This window comes from Emydura macquarii, unplaced genomic scaffold, assembly GCF_026122565.2.
Source record: "Emydura macquarii macquarii isolate MOO-44397 ecotype Brisbane River unplaced genomic scaffold, CSIRO-AGI_Emac_v2 contig_1348, whole genome shotgun sequence".
Lineage (NCBI taxonomy): Eukaryota > Metazoa > Chordata > Testudines > Chelidae > Emydura > Emydura macquarii.
Window position 1 is genome coordinate 10,794,319 of NW_027131485.1, and position 19,839 is coordinate 10,814,157.

The 19,839-nt window shown below is 43.7% G+C and overlaps 1 protein-coding gene across 5 annotated transcripts in view; it reads left to right on the forward strand.

Moving 5' to 3' along the window:
- CREBBP (CREB binding protein) overlaps nucleotides 1-19,839 on the forward strand; it is a 175,012-nt gene that overhangs the window by 53,756 nt on the left and 101,417 nt on the right. For all 5 annotated transcript variants that reach the window (XM_067551124.1, XM_067551125.1, XM_067551126.1 and 2 more), the window contains exon 3: nucleotides 14,373-14,549. In XM_067551124.1, coding sequence (XP_067407225.1) covers nucleotides 14,373-14,549 — 177 coding nt within the window. The remainder of the gene's footprint in view (nucleotides 1-14,372; nucleotides 14,550-19,839) is intronic.

A 19,839-nucleotide genomic window follows, 5' to 3' on the forward strand; every position in this document is an offset into this window, starting at 1 on the left:
GGAAGTGACACAGGTCACAGATATATAATGTAAATCTACTATAACTGTGGAAATAGAAGGGAGGCACTGTATGTCCATCTAGTGACACAAGGCTGGATTTAAGGCCACAGATATTAGACCTAGGTCTTGACCTGGGGATGCCTCTGGGAGAGAGCCTCTTGAGTGCACAAAAAGAGCAAGACCAAGAGCTGATCTTCACTACCACTAGAGGAGGGCATTTTCTGGAACGCTGTATCAGCTTTGTCTGGGAGCCTTGTTCAAAAGGGCTGTTTCTGAATCCCTGATTGGATGAGGAATATTGCAAAGCGGGAACCAAGAGTATCACGAGTTAGGGGAATAAAGGAGTCTCAGAATAAATGGTACAGCATGATTGTGCTGGTCCCAAAGCTAGATAAAAGTATCAGATTCTGCAGTGACTTTAGGAAAGTGAATGTGGTGAGACGTTCAATGCCTATCCTGTGTCCTGGGTGAACAAGGTGTTGACGTGATTAGACAAGGCCACATATGTAACCATCACAGACTTCACCTTGGGGTATTCGCAGATAGCCTTGGCCCCAAAGTCCAGGAAGATAAGTCTTTGCTCCATCATGTATTATACCAATTTCAAATATTGTGTGGGTTCCATGAGGCCCTGGATACATTTTAGCAGCTGATGTACCCTAAAGTCTTTAAACCATGTCACAGGTTAGAGGTTTATTACAGGAGTGGGTAGGTGAGGTTCTGTGGCTTGCATTGTGCAGGAGGTCAGACTAGATGATCATATTCGTCCCTTCTGACCTTAGAGTCTATAAGTATTTGTACCTCACTGAGGCCTATGCCACGGCCTGTCTCAATGTGGCGATCTACTTGACCACTTGGTCAGATGGTCTCGAGAGAGAGTTATGATTGTATTACAGACCCTTAAGGCATCAGGATTAACAGCCACCCTAGCCAACTGTCAGATTGGTTTTGCAGAGACTAAGCATTTGGGGATCACTTGTGGCAATAAGGGGAAGGCCCTGCTGGAATCTCCAGTCCCCACCATGAAACCGGTGAGATCTTTCCTCTGGTTAGGAGGGTGTTATTTCCACTTTGTCACCCAGTTTTCCACAGTCACTGCTCGCTTAATGGACTTCCTGCACAAGAAGGCACCCTGCAAGGTACATTGGTCTCCAGTTTGTGCACGTCCTTTTGGGGAGATCAGAAGAATCCTCTGCAGTGAACCGATTCTCCGGCTCTGGATTTCTGCAGATCAGGACAGGATACTTTCCTGGAAGATGTACTTTAGTCAAATACAAGTTAATGAGCTGAATGCAGGGGTAACTCGGTAAAATTTTAGAGCTTGTGATATACAGAGGGCAGACTACATGATCTAATGGTCCCGTCTGGCCTTAAACGCAGAATCTGATTTTATCCTACAGACGGATGCCTCTGAGCAGAGACTTGAGGCCGTTTTGTGACAGGTCCTAGATGAAGGCAGAAACATCTGGTATTATCTCAGTAGAAAACGCGTTCCTGGAGAGGACAGTTGTTCGGTAATTGAGAGTGTTTAGTGGTAAAATGGGCAACAAAGGCCTTGAGGTATTACCTTTTGGGGGCATCTTTTCTCTGATAACCAGCTACACACCTCTGAAATGGTTGCAGTTTGAGAAGGCTGATATACTGGTGTCTGGCTCTGCAGTCCTATATTTTCACAGTACACCATAGGTCTGGTGCAATCCATGTAAATATGGATTTCTTCTCCCAGGAAGGGTGAAGTTTCTTGGACAGTGTGTGTGTTCTGGATCCCAACCTTGGACAGAGGTGGGAGTGTGTGATACTGAGTGAAGCAGCCAGGGAAGGGTTGAGGTTTGCCTCCCTGCCATATAATCTAGCAGGCATTTTTAAAGAAAGGTGCATGCCCTTTTCAGGGTGAATTCATTAAATCATCAAGTTTAAAAAAAAAAAAAGAAAAGAAAAGGGTTGACTCTCACCTTTTAGACATTAACATGTGGTGATTTGTAACTCTGCATAGCCTTTACACTAAATTTGGTACTGCTTTTTGCTAATCAGGAGGCTACACTATATGTATACACATTTATTTAAGCATATATAGCTTAATGTACACTTATTCAGATTCTTGATTTTTACTTTTTTATTGTTAAAAGATGGTTAATGATTCTTATGAGAATTTTTCTTTTTTTACTTAGAATTTGTATCAAGTTCTACTTGGATGAAAATGGAAAAATCAAATAAAAATGCTCAAAAACTGCATTTTGAAATAGTTCTTTAGTTAAATAAAACTACCTTGAATGTACTGGATACATAAGTTTTTATCAAAACATGTTTTGCATTTAAAACGAACTGATGTATTAAGCAAAGGAAGTATTCTCTGTAACTAGCTAATTGAACTGACTGTTTCTGGTCATCCTGTTCAGGTCTTTAGAACTAGTAGAGCTCATCCTTACACCTAGTTTTTATTCATAATTAGAAGACAACAAGTTTTTCCTGCTTTTTCAACTTCCAAATGGGTTTCTTAACTTTGAATTGACTAGTCATTAAACTGAATTAGTTGAATAAAATAATATTTTCTCTGCAGAAGAGACTACTGCTATCAATATCTATTTTAGCACTTCAGCAAACTTTAGCAAGTGACTTGCTAGTTCAGTGGTTTGACTTTCTTTGAAACTTGGACAGCAAATGTACTGCTTAATAGTATTTTTAATTTAAATTGTTTTAATAAATTATAGTAAATTTAGGCCTTAACATAGGTTGCCAAAAATTCATGCTTAATTTTAAATAGTTTTTTTAAAAACTTTTATTTAAATAAAAACAATTTAAAAAATAAAAATAAAAGTGATTTAAAAAAAAAAAAAATCCGATCTGGCCCTTTTTCCAGGGAGAAAAGATGCAAGAAGAAAAGCCTCTGGTACACCCTGTAAACTGCTTTGCTCGGGGGAGTAGCTTTGTTTTATGTTCAAATAATATAAACTGCCCTGAGAGAAGAGCCTGAAAGAGACTTGCTCATGACATTATTTCTTTCACAGTCTGGTGAAAGGAGCCCATTACTCTTACAATAGAACTTCAAAGTTACAAACACCAGAGTTACGAACTAACCGGTCACATCATTTGAACCGGAAATATGCAATCACACAGGAGCAAAGACCAAAAAAAAGCAAATACTGTACAGTACAGTAATGCGTTAAACATAAACTACTACAAAATGAAGTGAAAGTTTCAAAAAAAAATTTGACAAGGTAAGGAAACCATTTCTGTGCTTGTTTCCTGTGCTTGTTTCATTTAAATTAAGATGGTTAAAAGCAGCATTTTTCTTCTGCATAGTAAAGTTTCACAGCTGTATTAAGTCAATGTTCAGCTGTAAACGTTTTGTTCAGAATTATGAATATTTCAGAGTTTCGATCGACCTTCATTCCTGAGGTGTTCGTAACTCTGAGGTTCTACTGTAGATTCTGTAGCACAACTGTCCTCACTATTCATATATCCTATGATTTAACGTCAATTTGGACATATGCCACTGAACTGATTTTAGTACAGGTTCTAGAAAATGATTGGGAGAAGAAGAAATCTACTTTGAAGCTTGAATGTTTTTATTTCTATCATTGACCTAATCTTATTGTCAAAATAAATTGTACTAATACCTTGAGAAGATCTGTTTAACCGCATTATGACCAGAACTTAAATTTATCCAAAAATTCTTGAAAAAATAATTGGGTTTTCTTCAGACTAAAACTTTATAAAAATTTTATGTTGAAGCTTTCAGTTTGAAATTGGTATAATTTCTTAATATAATTGATCTGAGTTGATTCTTGACACACTAACTGATGCTAATTAAAAAAAAATTCACTCTGTATTTCATTCTGTATGTATGTACTGCAACAATGGTTATGTTCAGATGAACAAGAACTCATTTTCTGTTTTGACCTAGTAATCATAAAAAAAAAACTTTGTGGCTGTTTAGAACACCTTAATCAGTCTTAGCTAAATACTTAAAACTGCTGTAAACTTTATATTTTCAGAGGTAGTATTTTTCATAAATTAAGCACCCTAACCCTGTTTTTAAGACTTTTGATCAGACCCACAACCCATGTTGTGTGGCACGTAAGTATTTTAATCTTGCATATACTATATTTAGTATTCAATTTCCATGAATGAGATGTAATTATTAACTAAAATATAAACTGCAAATTTTGAGTTCAGTAGTCTTATGAAAAAATTATTAAAGATTAGCTAACAAGTTTGTTCTTTATGCATGTAGCAATCTGAGCGTGTAAACTTCCTAGCAAAGTGTGGATTTCTAACTAATCAGGTTCATCAGAATTTTTCTGTTCTTTGTCTTTGTGTAATTCCTGCCAACTCTGAAATGGAGATAATGTAATCAAGTTCATCTTCCTGTGTAAGATGGATTTGTCTCGAAATGCTCAAGCTTTGCCTTTTGCAACTGGTTTCTTGACTAGTATTGCGAACATTTTTCCCTACCTTTTACTGAATGTCTGTCCCTAAAAAAGAATGGTGTTAAGTTACAGTAGTCACTGAGACTTGGAATATGTTTTCTGGAATTAAAGTAACTTTAACTGTTAACAGTGTGATGTTTTGAAAGCTTCATGGCGTCCATTCCTTTGTACTACCAATTTGTAGAGGAATGGAGACTGTTCAGCATAGGATATGTCCTTTGCATTAGTTTGTCCACATCGGAGTTTAACTCTACTTTCAAATGTGGCTCTGATTGCTTTTCATCTAGCCAAATATCCTGATTTCTGACACTGGCCAATCCTGGGTGCTTCAGAGGGAATGAACAGAACAGGCAATTATCGAGCGATCCATCTCCTTGTCTTCCACTCCCAGATTCTGGGAAACATAAGCTAGAGAGACTTAGAGCATGGTATTCATCCCTGACCATCCAGGCTACTAGCTATTGATGGACCTGTCCTCCATAAACTTACCTAGTTGTTTTTGGAACCCTGTTATAGTTTTGGCCTTTACATTATCCCCTGGCAAATGAGTTCCACAGATTGACTGTGTGTTTTGTGAAAAAGTACTTCCTTTGTTTGTTTTAAACTTGCTTGCCTATTAATTTCATTGGGTGACCCCTAGTTTTTGTGTTATGTGAAGGAGTAAATAACATTTCCATATTCACTTTGTCCACATTAGTCAAGATTTTATACACCTCTATCATATCCCCTCTTATTTGTCTCTTTTCCAAGCTGAGTCCCAGTTTTTTAAATCTCTTCTGATATGGAAGCTGTTCTATACCCCTAATCATTTTTGTTCCTCTTCTCTGTATGTTTTCCAATTCTAATATTTTTTTTAAGATTGGGCAACCAGATCTGCAGGTAGTATTCAAGCTATTGCCATACCATGGATTTATATAGAGGCATTAGTTTTTTCTGTCTTCTTATCTATCCCTTTCCCAATGATTCCTGACATTCTGGTTAACTTTTTTACTCCTGCTTCACATTGTTCAGATGTTTTCAGATTGTCACTATTTACCTCCCTCCATTCTGAAAACTGACCACTTATTCCTTCCCTTTGTTCCTTATCTTTTAACCAGTTACTGATCCGTGAGAGGATCTCCCTGTTGTTCCATGACTGCTTACTTTGGTAAGGGACCTTGTGTCAAAGGCTTTCTGAAAGTCTATGTACACTATATCCACTGGATCACTCTTGTCCACATGTTTGTTGACTCCCTCAAAACAGTCTAATAGATTGGTGAGGCATAATTTCCCTTGACAGAAGCCATGTTGACTATTCCCCAACAAATCATGTCCATCTATATGTCTGGTAATTCTGTTCTTTGCTATAGTTTCAACCAGTTTGCCTTGTACTATAAGTTAAGTTTACCCACCTGTAATTGCCAAGAACATCTTTGGAGCCTTTTAAAAAACTTGGTGTCACCTTAGCTATTCTCCAGTTATCTGGTACAGAAGATGATTTAAGTGATAGGTTACATACCACAGTTAATACTTTTTAAATTTCATATGAGTTCCCTCAGAACTCTTGGGGGAATGCCATCTGGTCTTGATGACTTATTGCTGTTAAATTTATCTATTTGTTCCAAAACCTTCTCTAACATTCTGGGACTACTGCTCAGATTTGTCACCTAAGAAGAATGGCTCAGGTGTGGGACTCTCCCTCACATCCTTTTCATTGAAGACTGATGCAGATAATTCATTTAGTTTCTCTTCAATGTCCTTATCTTCCTTGAGTGCTCCATTTGCACCTCAATTGTCCAGTTGCCACATTGATTGTTTAGCAGGCTTCCTGCTTCTGCTGTACTTAAAACAATTTTTGCTGTTAGTTTTTGAGTCTTTGGCTAGTTGCTCTTCAAAATCTTTTTTTGACCTGCTGATTTATACTTTTACATTTGACTTGCCGGAGATTATGGTGCTTTGTTTTTTTCAGTAGGATTTAACTTCCAATTTTTAAAGGATGCCTTTTTGCCTCTAACTGCTTCTTTAATATAGCCAAGGGGTACCTCTTTTGATCCTCCTACTATGTTTTTTTGAGAGTGGGGGGGATACATTTAATTTGAGCCTCTATTATAGTGTTTTTAGAAAGTTTCCATGCAGCTTGTAGGCATTTCACTTTTGAGACTGTACCTTTTAATTTCCATTTAGTTAGCTCCTTCATTTTTGTGTACTTCCCCTTTCTAAAGTTAAATGCTACTGTGGTGGGTGTCTAGAAGTGCCTCCTATGTGTTTGTCCTGTATCTTTCTGTCAGATATCATTCTGCTTTTATCTATAAAATAATCAGATATAACTTAACTGGAAAAACATGGCCATGGAATTTTAAAACAACTCATTTTAACCAAATTGTCTTTCGGTGTAGCAGGAAGTGGTCTGCGATAGACTACAGCATAATGCTGTTGAGCACCTAAAAGCTGATGTAAAGAGCTTGACAGCTCTGGGAGACAAGGAGGAAGTCAGAGAATGGACTGAAGGAGAAGAGTTTCATGGATGTAATGAAGCAAGAGGAAATAGTTTCTGGTTGCTGCAGTGTTTTGGATAGAAGGAAAAGGGGATCAGAAAGAGGTAGAATGGCCAGAGTGGAGGTGATTCTAGTAGTAGAAGTGAGCTGAAAGCTGAAACGTGAAATAGAGTTTTAGTGGTTGAGAGGTATTTTGATTTTAGTCAGATAAGAGAGAATGGAGAAACTGGACTTGATGAGAGTTTGGATATGTCAGACCAGTGAAAGAGGAGGCAAAAATTACACAGATTACAAGTCTTGCTGAGAGCAAGCGTAGTCTAGTTATCTTTTTTCCTCAAGCCCACTTCCTCCCCCTTCCCATAGTGGCTCAAGAAGTATTTTGACACATTGAACCATATTCAGCTCCTAGCATCTAACTTGTGCCTAAAATCTACTTATATAAGGGGTTTCTGTTAGTGCTGTGGGACATAAAATAGGCTCTGCATTGGTCATAATTTTCATACCATGCCAATTCCCCACTGGTCTCCACAGAATGAGCCTTAATGTATTGATGCCATAATGACCTAGCACAAAATAAATGTGAATGTAAAGAGATGTTTTAATTGTGAGCCCACACATTCCCGAGAATCAGAGAGTCAAGCTGAGTTCTCTACTTCCCACTCACCACCATAACCGATAGTAGATTCTGGTAGCCAGATTTTGCCTGCAGTGATACCTGTGCATCTTCATTGGGTTTTCAAAGATGTAACTGGCAGTAAAATTTAGTGAACACTTCCATGGATACTCAAGGAATGGAATCTGGCTAGCACTGCAGAATTAGAGATTAGTAAAACTTGTTTTTGTCAGTAATTCAGGAGCTCTGACCCTGAATACAAAAATAAGGAACAAATCTGTTGAGTGAGATGGTGACATTTTTACCACAGATTCTTTTCACAGTAAACTGTACTTTGAGATGCACACTAACCTACCAATAAGTTGCAGCAGCATGCACAGTACTCCCTCCAGGCACCTACATCCCTAGTCTTTGTAACTTTTACATTAGTGTAGTTTACACCAGCCATGAATGTGGCCCACTGAGTTTAACAGAGCAATAGGACAACCATTATGAAAGCAAAATGCAGCATTAGATAGGGGAAAGAAGATCAGGAAATAAGAAATAATTTGTTTTAACAAAGGTGGGGTGGATGAAACTGACCACACAAAGAATGGAGTGATTTAGGACGGAACTCCAAGAGACTGATGGTGCCAGAAAGGAGACATAGAGCCATGAAAGAAGACTGAAAAAGGATTACGGTACAAAGACATAATAAAGTTGCAAAAGTGCAAGAAAAGTTGTTTCTCAGGAAAACGGGGATGATCTGCGGCACTGAGTAAAGAGAAAATCTGGTTTGTGGGAGTTGGTGATCTTAGTGCTGGCAGTTTCTAGTAGAGAGGGGTGAGAGGAAGCCAGATTGAAGTGGGTCAAGAAAAGATTGGGTAGAGAGGAAGTCAAGGCAATGAGAAGGCAGCGTCATCTGTGAGCCTAGAATTGAATAGGAGTAAGTTGGAATATTAGCTGGAAAGACCGATAAAGTTGAGGGATAAGGGAAATAAGTGGGGTGGAAGATTGGGTGAAAAGAGCAAGAGGCATTAGAGAAACTAGAGTTATCCTCCCATGTTTTACTGGAAATGAACCAACTTTAACACTGATGTGATTGAAGCTCAAGAGGAGCCATAACCTATAAGGAAATCTGTGCCCCCAAGTGGTGTAAGCCAGTGAAGATCTTTCTGTTAGTAGTGGAAATTTAGTGCTGCCGTTTGAGAAGCAAACTTGCCAAACACCTTGGAAAAACTCAGTTCTTCATGACTGGGCCAAGAGGTTCACATTGCAATGTATATACCATTGCCATACCTAGTGAAAAACTATGTTGCTACCTTATTAACTTTTTGTCTTGTTTTTGGTGATCTGTAATTAGAAAGTATAATTCTTCTGAACCACTCACTAACTCTCCAGAATTTTATTGAGAAATAAGAGAAAACTGAACTGTTGAAAATGGTGGTTATTTTTTGTTGCTCACAGGTATGTGGGTTGAAGAAGTGTAGTGTTGAATTTGAACAATCTGGCTTTCATTCACTTTAAAGCTGTTGGTTTTGTTTCTCAGTCTGAGTAATAAGCATAAATACTAAAGAGATTTTGCATTTTAGATTCTGAATAAATTTGCAAACTGTTTTGAGATTTAACAAGCCAGAATTAATTGACACACTTTTTGAAATGGTTAACTACTTAAAGTCTTCAGATACTAAACTAGGAAGCACAGAATTACCACATGACTATGGATATTTTTGGTAGTGCGAAAGTGTTTGGGTTTAGGCTGGTCCACTAGGTTCCTGCCTTTGTTGCTTTTTTCATCTTTCCCATTCATATTGATGTTACCCGCCTGGCCAAGAAAAATTGAAACTGGTTCTCTCCAAAGCAGTTACTGTCATTCTGTAGTTGCCAGAGGTGTTGCTGTAAGAATTATATGAGCTGCACTTCTTTTTGGGCTGAGTTACTGCCTCTGTAGCATTGCTGACTCTGGAAGTTAACTCTGATTTTGACTTGCTGTTTGGCTTCAGGTTGCTCTGCCATTGAAACACCATGCTGGTTTTGGCTTTTTGTTGTTGATTGAAATTAATTTTAAACATGAAGGGTAAAATTCAAGAAAAAACATAGAATTATATTGTGTGTTCCTTTGTCTCTGAAAATCATAATATAGTAGCTAATGTGTACTCTTTGTGAGGCTTTTACTAAAAAAAAAAAAAAAAAAAAAGTAATGATACAATGATGCTGCTAAGACTATACACAATAAGATACAATTAGATATTCCTAACAAAGTACTCTTGCAAAAAGGTCCCTTTCCTAACTTTGGTTTTGTTTCCTACTCTTTTATTTTTGTAGGAGAAATGTGACTTTTAGACTGAAACGTAAGTGAGGAAAAGGAATTTTCACCTCTTCTGAGATTTTTTTTTTTTTTTGTATTTTTATATTACCTTTAAAGAACTTCCACCATAAAAATGAAATCTTAGGATAGTCTTTAAGTTTTAGTAGCAGTACTTTACAAAAATGAATAAACATTTTAAACCAATTCTCATAACATTAGCTTTCAATGTTAGAGAATTTTGTGCCCTTTTTACTAGTCCAGGACTTGATTAGTAATTTTTTTTGTTCTAAGATACATTAATACATATCCATTAATGCACAATTTGACTTTGTGTTTAGCTGAAACGCAGGTGGTAAGGGATTTGAAAATTTGTCATGTGGTGACTAAATTGTCTCCTTCCAGGTAGTTTAAAAGGTGTTCTGCATGGCAGTAAAACATTTGTTTTAATTTTGAAGCAATGATGATTAAAGTCAAAGTGTGAGAGTAACTGTGATATCAAAGTTATGATCCCAGATACTCAGGTAAAAAAGTTTCAGAAGTTAAGCTTGCTCCAGCAATGTTGGATTTGTCACTTTTCTATCTGTAACATGACATGAAAAGATTCACATTTTAAAGGACAGAAGAATTGCATATTTATAGGTGGTGTAGATGGCACTATCTATAGCAGGGGTTGGCAACCTTTTGGAAGGTGGGTGTCAACTCTTCCTCCCGCCCCTCTCCTACGTGCCATTGGCCCAGTGCCCTAGCCCGGGTGTTAGGTGGTGTCAAGAGCAAGGGCGCTAGGGGCCAGTTTCCTGCTCTCTTGCCCCCTCCGCTGCGACAGTGGCATACCTGGGGAGGGCACTGGCCAAGCCCTCCTCTGAGGAGCCAACCCCCGCTGACATCCCTGGCAGCCGCCTCTCTCCCACATGGGTCCAGTGATGCCCTGGCCCGGAGGCAAGGGTGGTGGGGAGCAGTAGCTGTGTGGCTCCTGGCCAGGCCAGTGGCACGCGGACCCAGCCCCTCAGCCTCCCGTCCTTCCGGCCCCCACCTTCCACAGTGGAGAGGGGCAGGGCCGGAAGAGGGGAGCAACGTGGCGTGCCACTCAAAATGATCACGTGTGCCTTGTGTTGCCGACCCCTGATCTATAGGTAAGTTTCCTATCGCTTCCCATTATAAAACTCTTCTTTTCAGTTGCTTATAAATTGCCAAACTTAAACCACTTGGGCTGACATTTTCTATGCTGGATTTCTGCCTGAGACTGGTTTTTTTGTTTTTTGTTTTTAAGTTGTCAGGTAAAACAGAGTGTCATTTCTGAGAGAGAGATTTGGGGAAAAAAATGCATTGTTTTGCCTATGTATATTAAAAAAAATTTAAAAATCTTACAGTAGTTAGATTTGAGAAACTCTTAACATCTTCATGTTTTGGAGCAGCAACTTGAAATTTGGTAGGAGGAGGATTGGTTTAGTGTCAGGGATGTGCCTTTTGCCATCCCTCTGAAAATTCACCCAAGGTTGGGCAGGTTATAAGCTTGAAAAATATCAGTGTGCACATGCTCAGTAAAGTCGTTAGAGTTTGCCACCTAATTTATCTGAAGATTGTCTCTGTCCCTTTACAGCTCCTATATGGCTGTTGGACTGTGCATGTACCTCTTCTCCAGTGTGACCTGAGCATACTCCATTGTGAGGCTGCAGGGGCTGAATAGGACTTTCCCTGCAATTACTCTTTCAGGCTGCTGTGGCACTGGGCACCAGAACAGAGGCCAATGCTTCCTCTGCTAGCGCTAATTTTTTCCTGCAGAAAACAGTAGTGTGTAATCACGTAATTAAAGACTGTATCATAATGCATATGCAAAAGGGGCTCAAATTAAGGCTGAACAGACTGCCTTAAATATGGTATTTCCTAATTTGAGTGCTTGATTTTGCATCCTTAACATTCTTCTGGAGTGGCTTTTTCTGGAAGTAACTTTCTGTGTAGAATATGGCTGAGTTAATGTTCCTGAAGCAACACTTTGGTGACTGTATGGCCTGCTAGGAAAGTCCATGCTGGATTCATTGCTCTGGATAAAAATACATATGTTTTTGTCCTGTAAAGTTGAATTGGAGGCTGCATTCCTCCTTTTTATTTATTTTACACTGTAATTACTTCTCCATCTGGATTGTTCTCTGAACTAACCACATCCTCCACACACTTTTTTGTCTCAGAGGAGGAGAGCTGATGCTTTTTTCCCCTGTTCCATGAAAGGTCTTTTTTCAAGGAATTCTCTTGGCCTAGTAAACTAGTTTCCCTTTACTTTTCTCCAGATAAGAGAAGGAAGGAGATGGCTGCAGCGTGAGACTCCTTTCAAATGAGATCTGACCAGTCTGCAATGCAAAAGGGCTGGAATCTGGTTGCAAATGACCAACAGGGAATTCAGTGTAGAGGAGCCTTGTGCTGGCGTAAAGCTGCTGTATGAATACGCCTATGCTAGCCACCTCCATTCCATGTGTAGGAAATATACATCAAGGGAGGTAGTAGTATTGCAGAACTGAGAGATGCTTAATGGATCCTTTGTTGTGTACTTAGAGTAGCCCCTCAGCAACTCTAAACCTCACTGGGGCAAGGGCCAGTGTTGACCACCCCACAGAATCAGGGAGCCATAACCAGCTCCGACATCCCCTCCTCACTTGTGCTGAGTTCAGTCATGGGGCTCTTACACTTGTAAGCTCAAACGCAGTTCTTCCCAGGCTGGTAGACGATGCCTTTTTTAATGGTGCTTGGCAGCATGATAAACAGAAGTCTCTTGCTCTACTTTGGCCCAGTCCCCCATCCAGTCAACTGTACTAATGCAACTCAGAGGTAGAAAGGGCTTGTGATCCTTCCTGCCCAAGCGCTGTGTCCATGCTGAGCACTTCAGAATTGGCTAGCCAGGTGACTGTCTTATTCTCTTCTCCCATCGACTGTAAGGAGGTTGAGTACGCGGAGAACTGCAAAGCTGAGTCAGTGAATTGCTTAATTTGTCATCTACTGACTAAGCACAGAACACCTAGCATTGCTGCCCGTCTCTGTGTTAACCATATTCAGTAATAGCTAGAGAGAGGGAAAAGAAAAAAGTCCTCAATAGCATCCACTGGGGAAGGAAGAAAGCTGACCTGATTCTGAAGGGGGATAACTTTCTCCCTGTAAAGCTTTCCCTCGCTTTTTTCTCCTGTTACCAGAGGGGACTCTGTAGGAAGGTAGAGAACCAGGGCATGGGAACACTAGTGTATGGAGGGGGAGGGGAGATGGCAAGTGAGAACAGTGGAAACGGAAACTGGAGGTGGTTAAATATTTAAAATATGGACTCTTCACATGTTTGAATTTACACATTTGTGAGACTTCTGAAGGGTGATGGTGGGGATGTGTATATAATTCCTCCCCCTAATAACAAGAGAGTTATTTTATTGACTTGTCTCACTGATTTGCTGTCATGGGTTATATAAAACTAGTAACAAAAAAGAAATGTTAAATTATCTTGCTCTTCCCCTGCCAAAGGAATAAATTCCCTACAGTATATTGTCAAGTGGTTTTGTCCAGTGTAGTTTTGAATGACTCAAGTGATAGGGCTTCCATCATTTCTCTTGGGAGACTCTTCCACAGGTAAATAAATCTTATGGATAGATGACATTTGTTACTTATTCAAGGGGAGTTTTGTGTTCTGCTGGCTGTTTTTGTAATTTATGGCCAGGGTGCCAAGAGGCTTAGACAGGTGTCCCTTTTTAATTTTTATATTAATCTAAATAAACAAATTCTACTGTGCTTTTTCTCTTCTTGTGTCATGTTTATAGCAGCCAATTTTAATATGACTATTCATTTATATAACATTGGCAAAAATGTATAAAGACTTGGGAGGATTTCTACTATAGTATAGGAGAGGAATTGTTGGGTTCATCCAAGCGGAGTATAACAAGAATTATAACAATGAAACAGAAAAAAAGCAGTCTTCACACTTCATAATCAAGCCCCTCCCATCCTCCATCCCCATTTTATCCTTGTTTGGAAGACAAACGTTTAGTCATAAACATTTTTTAGAGATTTTCATATATATATCTCATAAATTAATAGATTGCCTATGTAAACTTATACCCAGAATTTCTTGTTGGGTTAATATCTGATGTAAAATTTCAAAATGATTAAACAAATAGTTAAAAACAAAAAATTACTAGATATTCCTTATTTTGCCATATGCAGTTTGTGTACAGAGTTGCATCTCCTGCACAAAAGAGCACAAAAAAAGTTTTCCGCTTTTGGGGCCTGTTTTGTAAATGCATTATTGGGAAGAAGTAACTCTGGTTCTTCAGAGTTTTGTCATGCATTTATAAATTGGATTGCAACAAATAAGGTTGACACAAAGAGTAAATGGATAATAGCAGGTGTCAAAATTGTATTACTTTCAAAGTTACCTTAACAGGCAATGATGAGTGAGTGGACCCCCCCCAGTGTCTGGGAAAGGGATTTTTACCCATGTGGAGCAAAGATTATGAATAATGATACTTATATTTTCTTTTATCATCTTAAAAATGTATGTAGATAAATGAAAGTTAATGGTAATATATTTGTTTCTATTCCAGATGGGAATGACCAGTAACACTAGTCCCTTTGGGCAGCCGTTTAGTCAAGCTGGAGGGCAGCAGATGGGAGCTACAGGAGTGAACCCTCAGTTACCAAACAAGACAGGCATGGCAAATAATTTGCCTCCCTTTCCTACTGACATCAAGAGTACTTCGGTTACCAGTGTGCCAAATATGGTAAGTTGCATTTAGCTCATATCATTTCCCCCTTCCTTATTATACATCTTTGAAATATATTCCAAATCCCCAAATGTAGTTGTATCTAATAAAAACTGAGTTCTCATCATACTAGTTTATATTTTAATGAATGATGTTATTGAAAACTCAGTCTGGTTTCCTTCCTCAATAGTATTGGTCAGCAAAATATTAAAGATGAATTTGTAAAACAAAAATGAGGTAAGCCCCAAATGTGCAAAGTGCACCCACTGTCCAGCCTGTGGTGAGCATAAAAGACACAAAATAAGTATTAACAGGCTACTGGATTAGATGGACCATTGATCTGAGCTGGTATGGCTGTTCTTATGTAACTAGCAACCACCCTTCCCAATAGTATTTCACCTCAGAAATTGGTATTTTTGGTTCTACTTCGAGTGATTGCTCATATCCATTCCAATATACGTGAGTGCACGCCACCATGCACTGGTTCCCGGAACTTTTTCCCCTTAGCAGACCCCGTAGGGTCGGCCTAGGCGCCCCCTGGAGTACCGTGCTCATGCCGCGGTAGATGAGGCACCGCTGACCCTGCGGGCCCTCAGTTCCTTCTTTCTGCCCGTGACGGTTATTGGAACGTCTTGCCTCTTGCCTTTTAGCAAGCAGCATTCCCCTTTGAACTGTTGTTGTTATTAGTTAAGTACTTAGAGTTAATAGTTGTTAAGTGTAGTTAGTTTAAAATTAGAATAGATAAGCGCCCTTAGGGGCTTAGAGTTGGACCATGCCTGGCTCTCCAGGTTTTAAAGCCTGTGCTGCTTGTGGCAAACCCTTGCCTGTGAGTGACCCCCATGACCGCTGCCTTAAATGCCTGGGTGAGCAGCATCGTTGGGACAAGTGCAAAATATGTAAGGCCTTCAAGCTGTGGACCCAGAAAGAGAGAGATCCGGCTGAAGGCTATCTTAATGGAGGCAGCACTCTGCCTGGACTCTGAACCAGTGCGTTCCCCCGCGGCACCGAGCATCTCCTTAGTGCAGAGTCCTCCACTGGCACCGGAGTCGACCAGTCGCTGGTGCCAAAGAAAAGGAAGCGCCAGGGCACCAAGCACGAAGACTCCCCCGCACCGCCTGCATGGCCAGGGTCGAGTCGGGAGATGCACCAGCCATGGCCCGTTGAGTCCACTCTGGTGCCTGCATCTCTGCTTGGGGACCCTCCCCCAACTCCTGGGGGTGGGGGAACGCCCCTGCTAGGACCTTGGATGCCGGAGGCATTCCACGCGGCACGTGCCCTGATGGCTGTGACTACGCCTCTATCCCCCCATTGGCCGAGGGTGCAGGGACCGGTGCCCCGAGGTAAACCCGCGCTGGGTGCCTCAGGTGGGTGGTCGAGACCCCTGTCAGGGGCGAAGTCTCCCCCCAGACGGCCAGAGAGGGTAGAGCATGCTGGCTTCCCTCATATCTCCAACTGTGAGTCATCGAGTTCCTCCTCACCACGGCACTGAGGAAGGTCCACAGCACCGGAGGCTTCGCGTTCAAGGCGGCGCTGATCCAGATCTGCCTCGCGTGGTGCATGCAGCTCCCGCATCCCAGCACCAAGCCCTTCGCCTCCACGGCACCAGTCTCGATCCCCAGAGCGGAGTCCGGCGTGGATCCCGGTGCCGAGGATCCTGCACCGATGGTGCAAACCACCGATACTCGACGCTGCTCGTGATCTTTGGAGTCGGGCTCGGCACCGAGTTGGCATGGGCAGCACCGCTCCCAATCCGCGAAAGGGAAGCGGCACCGGAGGTCCTCGGCACCGAGACGGAGGTCGTCTTCAGTTCGTCAAGCTCATGCCTACCCATCGGCACCGTTCGCAACGGCACCAACGCTCCTCCACCTTGTCGGAGTTGTCATGGGGCAGGTTGCCAGCGAAGATGAGTAAGAGCCACAGGCACTGTCGGCACCGCTGTAGTGGTTCGGGGTCCCGCAAGTCGCACTCCGACATACTGCAGCCAGCACCGATACCGGCACCGGGCTGGCCGCAAGGACCATGGCAGTGGCCTTACTGGGGTTCATGGGGGGCACAGATGGGACAGGGCACTGTATCTGTCCCATCTTCAGTAGCATACCCGGTACCCCTCCCCGCCTAGACAACCGGCTAAGGGCCATTCCTCGGAGGAGGAATCAGACCCTGAGGAAGGACCCTCCATGGGGCCCCTTCCGCAATCATCCTCCTCTTCCCCGATGAGGCGGCTGCCAGGGACCATAAGGCACCCCTTCCTGACTTCAGGGCCCATCAAGAGCTCTTTAAGAGGGTGGCCAGCACTGAACATTGAGATGAAGGAGCTCTCCGAGAAGGAGGACCCCCTCTTTGGGGTAGCTTGGTCGGCAGGACCATCTAGAATGGCCCTGCTGGTACACGAGAGAGTCCTCGAATTGGCCAAGGCTCTTGGCAAACCCCTGCCTCAGTTGCCCCCACCTCAAAGAGTGCCGAGAAGAAATACTATGTACCATCCGAGGGGTTTGAATTCCTATACACTCACCCAGCCCCTGGGAACCTGGTTGTTGATGCGGCCAACCAACGAGATAGGCGAGGTGGGCAGGGCACCACGCCTAAAAACAAAGATAATAAGAAACTCGACCTGTTTGGTTGCAAGGTATATTCCACCGGGGCCCTACAGTTACGGATCGTGAACCACCAAGCGCTCCTAGGTTGGTACAACCTGAACCTTTGGAACTCAATGCGCAGGTTTGCAGCGGGGTTGTCCCAGGACCAGGCGGTGGACTTTGCAACGGTCCTGGAGGAGGGCGCACCACGGTCGCAGGGGCGGCCTTGCAGACCACCAGCGACGTGGCGGACACCACCAGCAGAGCCATGGCCTCTGCGATCGCCATGCGGCGGTGTTCGTGGCTGCAGTGGTCTGGGCTGTCCCAGGAGGTGCAGCAATCCATCCAGGACTTGCCCTTTGATGGGGCAGGCCTTTTCTCCGATAAAACAGATGAGAAGCTGCACGCCCTAAAAGACTCCAGGGCTACGCTCCGGTTGCTGGGTCTGTACACACCCCAGGCCTCTAGGCGTCAGTCTCGGCCACAGCCCCAACACTAGGCCCAACCGCCTCGTAGGCCATCACCCAGGTCATCTCAGCCCCGGAGGGGCCATGATAGAAATAGGGGCTTCGGGTGCCGCAACCGCTTGGGGTCATCCGCGGCCTCCCAGCAGGGACCCTCTAAAGGGCCCAAGGCTAAGATGCAATTTTAATGGTACGCCCAAGGATGGCACCAATACCCTTCTCTCGGATCCACTACTTCTGTTTGCGGAAAGGCTCAGACCCTACTACGCCGAGTGGCAGAATATTGCTGGGTCCTTGGCATAGTTCTCAGGGGATATGCCCTTCAGTTTACTGCCTTCCCCCTAGATTCCCCCCCCCCCCCCACCCCGTCCCTCTTCAGGGACCCCTCTCATGAGCAACTCCTTTTGCAGGAGGTGAATGCCCTCCTCCTCCTCAGGGCTGTGGAATCAGTCCCCCACAGGAAGTAGGGAGGGGATTCTACTCCAGATATTTCCTCATCCCCAAAGCAAAAGGGGGCCTGAGACCCATATTAGATCTCTGACGACTGAACAAGTTTATCAGGTGTCTCAGGTTTTGCATGATTTCCCTAACCTCCGTCATTCCTGCTCTGGATCCAGGAGATTGGTATGCCGCCCTCAATCTAAAGGATGCGAACTTCCACATTTCCATCCTTCCCAGACACAGGCGCTTCTTCTGGTTTATGGTAGCTGGCTGCCATTACCAATTCTTGGCCCTGCCCTTTGACCTCTTGTCTGCCCCCAGGGTCCTTACGAAGTGCATGGCAGTGGTGGCCGCCCACCTGCGCTGCAGAGGGGTGCAGATCTTCCCCTATCTGGATGACTGGCTGATCCGGGGCAGGTCCAGGGCCCATGTTTGGAACAGCCTAGACCTCACCTGTGCGACGTACACCAGACTGGGGCTGTTCTTAAACGAGCAGAAGTCCGCTCTCACCCCGGTGCAGCGCATAGATTTCATCGGGGCCACCCTGGACGCCACCCAGGCCAGAGCCTTCCTCCAACAGCCTTGGTTCAAGGCGGTGGCCGCAATAATCGAACAACTACACAGCTCCCCCACGACGACAGCCAGGCACTGCCTGCGGCTGTTGGAGCACATGGTGGCCTGCACGTATGTGGTGAGGCTGGCTCACCTCAAACTCAGGTCTCTCCAGGTGTGGTTAGCCTCGGTGTATACACCAGCCAGACACACCTTGAACAGGGTGGTCACGGTTCCCCCACAGGTCCTGACCTCCCTGAACTGGTGGAGGACTCCCGGGGAAGTACTGAGAGGGGTTCCATTCCGGGATCTGGCCCCATCAGTCACCCTTATTACGGACGCTTCAGATATGGGGTGGAGGGCCCATATCAGCACTGACCTGAGCACCCAGGGGTTCTGGTCGAACGAGGAGAAGAGCCTCCATATCAATGTCCGGGAGCTCAGGGCAGTCTAGCTGGCCTGCAGAGTGTTCCTCAGATTCCTGAGGGGCAGAATGGTGCAGGTCCTCATGGACAATACAGCGGCCATGTTCTATATGAACAGACGGGGGAGCGCGCTCCTTGGCCCTTTGCCAGGAGGCCATTCGACTTTGGGACTTTGTGGTGAGGCACGACTTCCATATATCTGCCTCTCACCTCCCTGGGGTCAGGAACGACGAGGCTGACCGCCTCAGCAGGTCGTTTCTACCCTGACACAACTGGTCACTACACCCGGAGTGGGGTGCTCCCCAACTGGACCTGTTCGTGTTGTCCTGGAACAGGAAGTGCCCGAGATTCTGCTTGCTCCAGGGTCGCAAGCCGGGCTCCATCTCCGACGCGTTCCTCATAGACTGGACGGGGACCCTCATGTATGTGTTTCCCCCCATTCCGCTACTGCCCAAGGTCCTATTGAAAATCAAGAGGGACAAAGCGGATGTCATACTGATCGCCCCAGCCTGGCCGAGACAGCACTGGTTCAGCATGTTGCTGGACCTGTCCATCGCCCTGCCAGTGCTGCTCCCGAGGCGATACGACCTGCTCTCCCAGGACCAGGGTTGCCTGCTGCACCCGGACCTGGATTCCCTCCACTTGATGGCCTGGAGACTCTGTGGCTGACGGAGGGAGAGAGAGCCTACTCGGCGCAGGTCCAGCAGATTCTGCTAGGCAGCAGAAAACCTTCCACTCAGGTGGTGTACCGTGCCAAGTGGAAATGGTTTACCTGTTGGGCGGAGTCCTGGGGCATCTCGCTGAGCTGCTCGTCCGTACAGGTGATCCTGGAGTATCTGCTCCACCTGAA